At 40.6% G+C, this 934-nt stretch overlaps 1 protein-coding gene across 1 annotated transcript; it reads left to right on the top strand.

Annotated features, from left to right (window-relative positions):
* Positions 1 to 7: 7 nt before the first annotated feature.
* Positions 8 to 701, top strand: LOC103523085 (probable phosphorylase b kinase regulatory subunit alpha; the record flags this gene model as incomplete). Its single annotated transcript, XM_026832852.1, has 2 exons — positions 8 to 67; positions 529 to 701. A coding segment is annotated over exon 2 (171 nt), but the record flags the coding sequence as incomplete, so codon positions are not given.
* Positions 702 to 934: the final 233 nt, after the last annotated feature.

The raw sequence follows: 934 nt of genomic DNA on the forward strand, positions 1-934 counted from the left end.
TGCTTGGAGGAGCAAGGGGACATTTTGCAGTACTTGGTAGACACACAAGGGCTGAACTATGATACTGGTGAGTATATTTATTTCTAGTGGGTGTGTGGTGTGCAGAGGGGAAGGCATGGCTGAATGAAATTGGAAATAAATGATAAAAAAAAACCGGCGATGGAAGAGCGATAATGTATTTAAAGCAAAAGATTACTTTAGCTATACAGTGGGGGAATGCCGCAAGCATTCTTGGAGCTCTTCCCTCAGAGGGAAACCTCGATTCCATTTTTTCAGCGAAAAATATCTATCCATGATTATACAAATTATTAGGATGGATGAAGACTAAAAATTCCCTTCATATTTTACATTTTAATGGTCAGAATTACGGGTAGTATCATTATATGAAACGCTCATTTCCCAGGTATGATGGAAGAAGGCCAAGCCGTGACTGTCAAAGATCTGCTGAAAATCCTCTACGAGAAAGGTTTTACATTTTAATGGTCAGAATTACGGGTAGTATTATTATATGAAACGCTCATTTCCCAGGTATGATGGAAGAAGGCCAAGCCGTGACTGTCAAAGATCTGCTGAAAATCCTCTACGAGAAAGCTTGCCAACAGAAACTATGGGGTCTGGTGCGACACACCGCGGGAATGTTGGGGAAACGCGTTGAAGATTTGGCCAAAGCCGTGACAGACTTGCTGGTCCGCCAGAAACAAGTAAGTGAAACCGAATGCTTGGAGTGAATGTTAACTATATTCAATTGCCTGGAGTTTATTGGTAATATTTTAGAAGATTGATTTTACGGGAAATTACGGGACCCAATAACAAAAAAAAAAAGTCCACGGGGCCCAATGATTTTTCTTCCAGGTTTGATAGAAAGAACTGTAAAAACGGAGATGTTATCGTTCCGAAATAGAAGAGGGAATGAGAACAGAATGGAAGAAAGCCA

Source organism: Diaphorina citri, unplaced genomic scaffold (genome assembly GCF_000475195.1).
Source record: "Diaphorina citri unplaced genomic scaffold, Diaci psyllid genome assembly version 1.1 scaffold15116, whole genome shotgun sequence".
NCBI classification, from domain to species: domain Eukaryota; kingdom Metazoa; phylum Arthropoda; class Insecta; order Hemiptera; family Psyllidae; genus Diaphorina; species Diaphorina citri.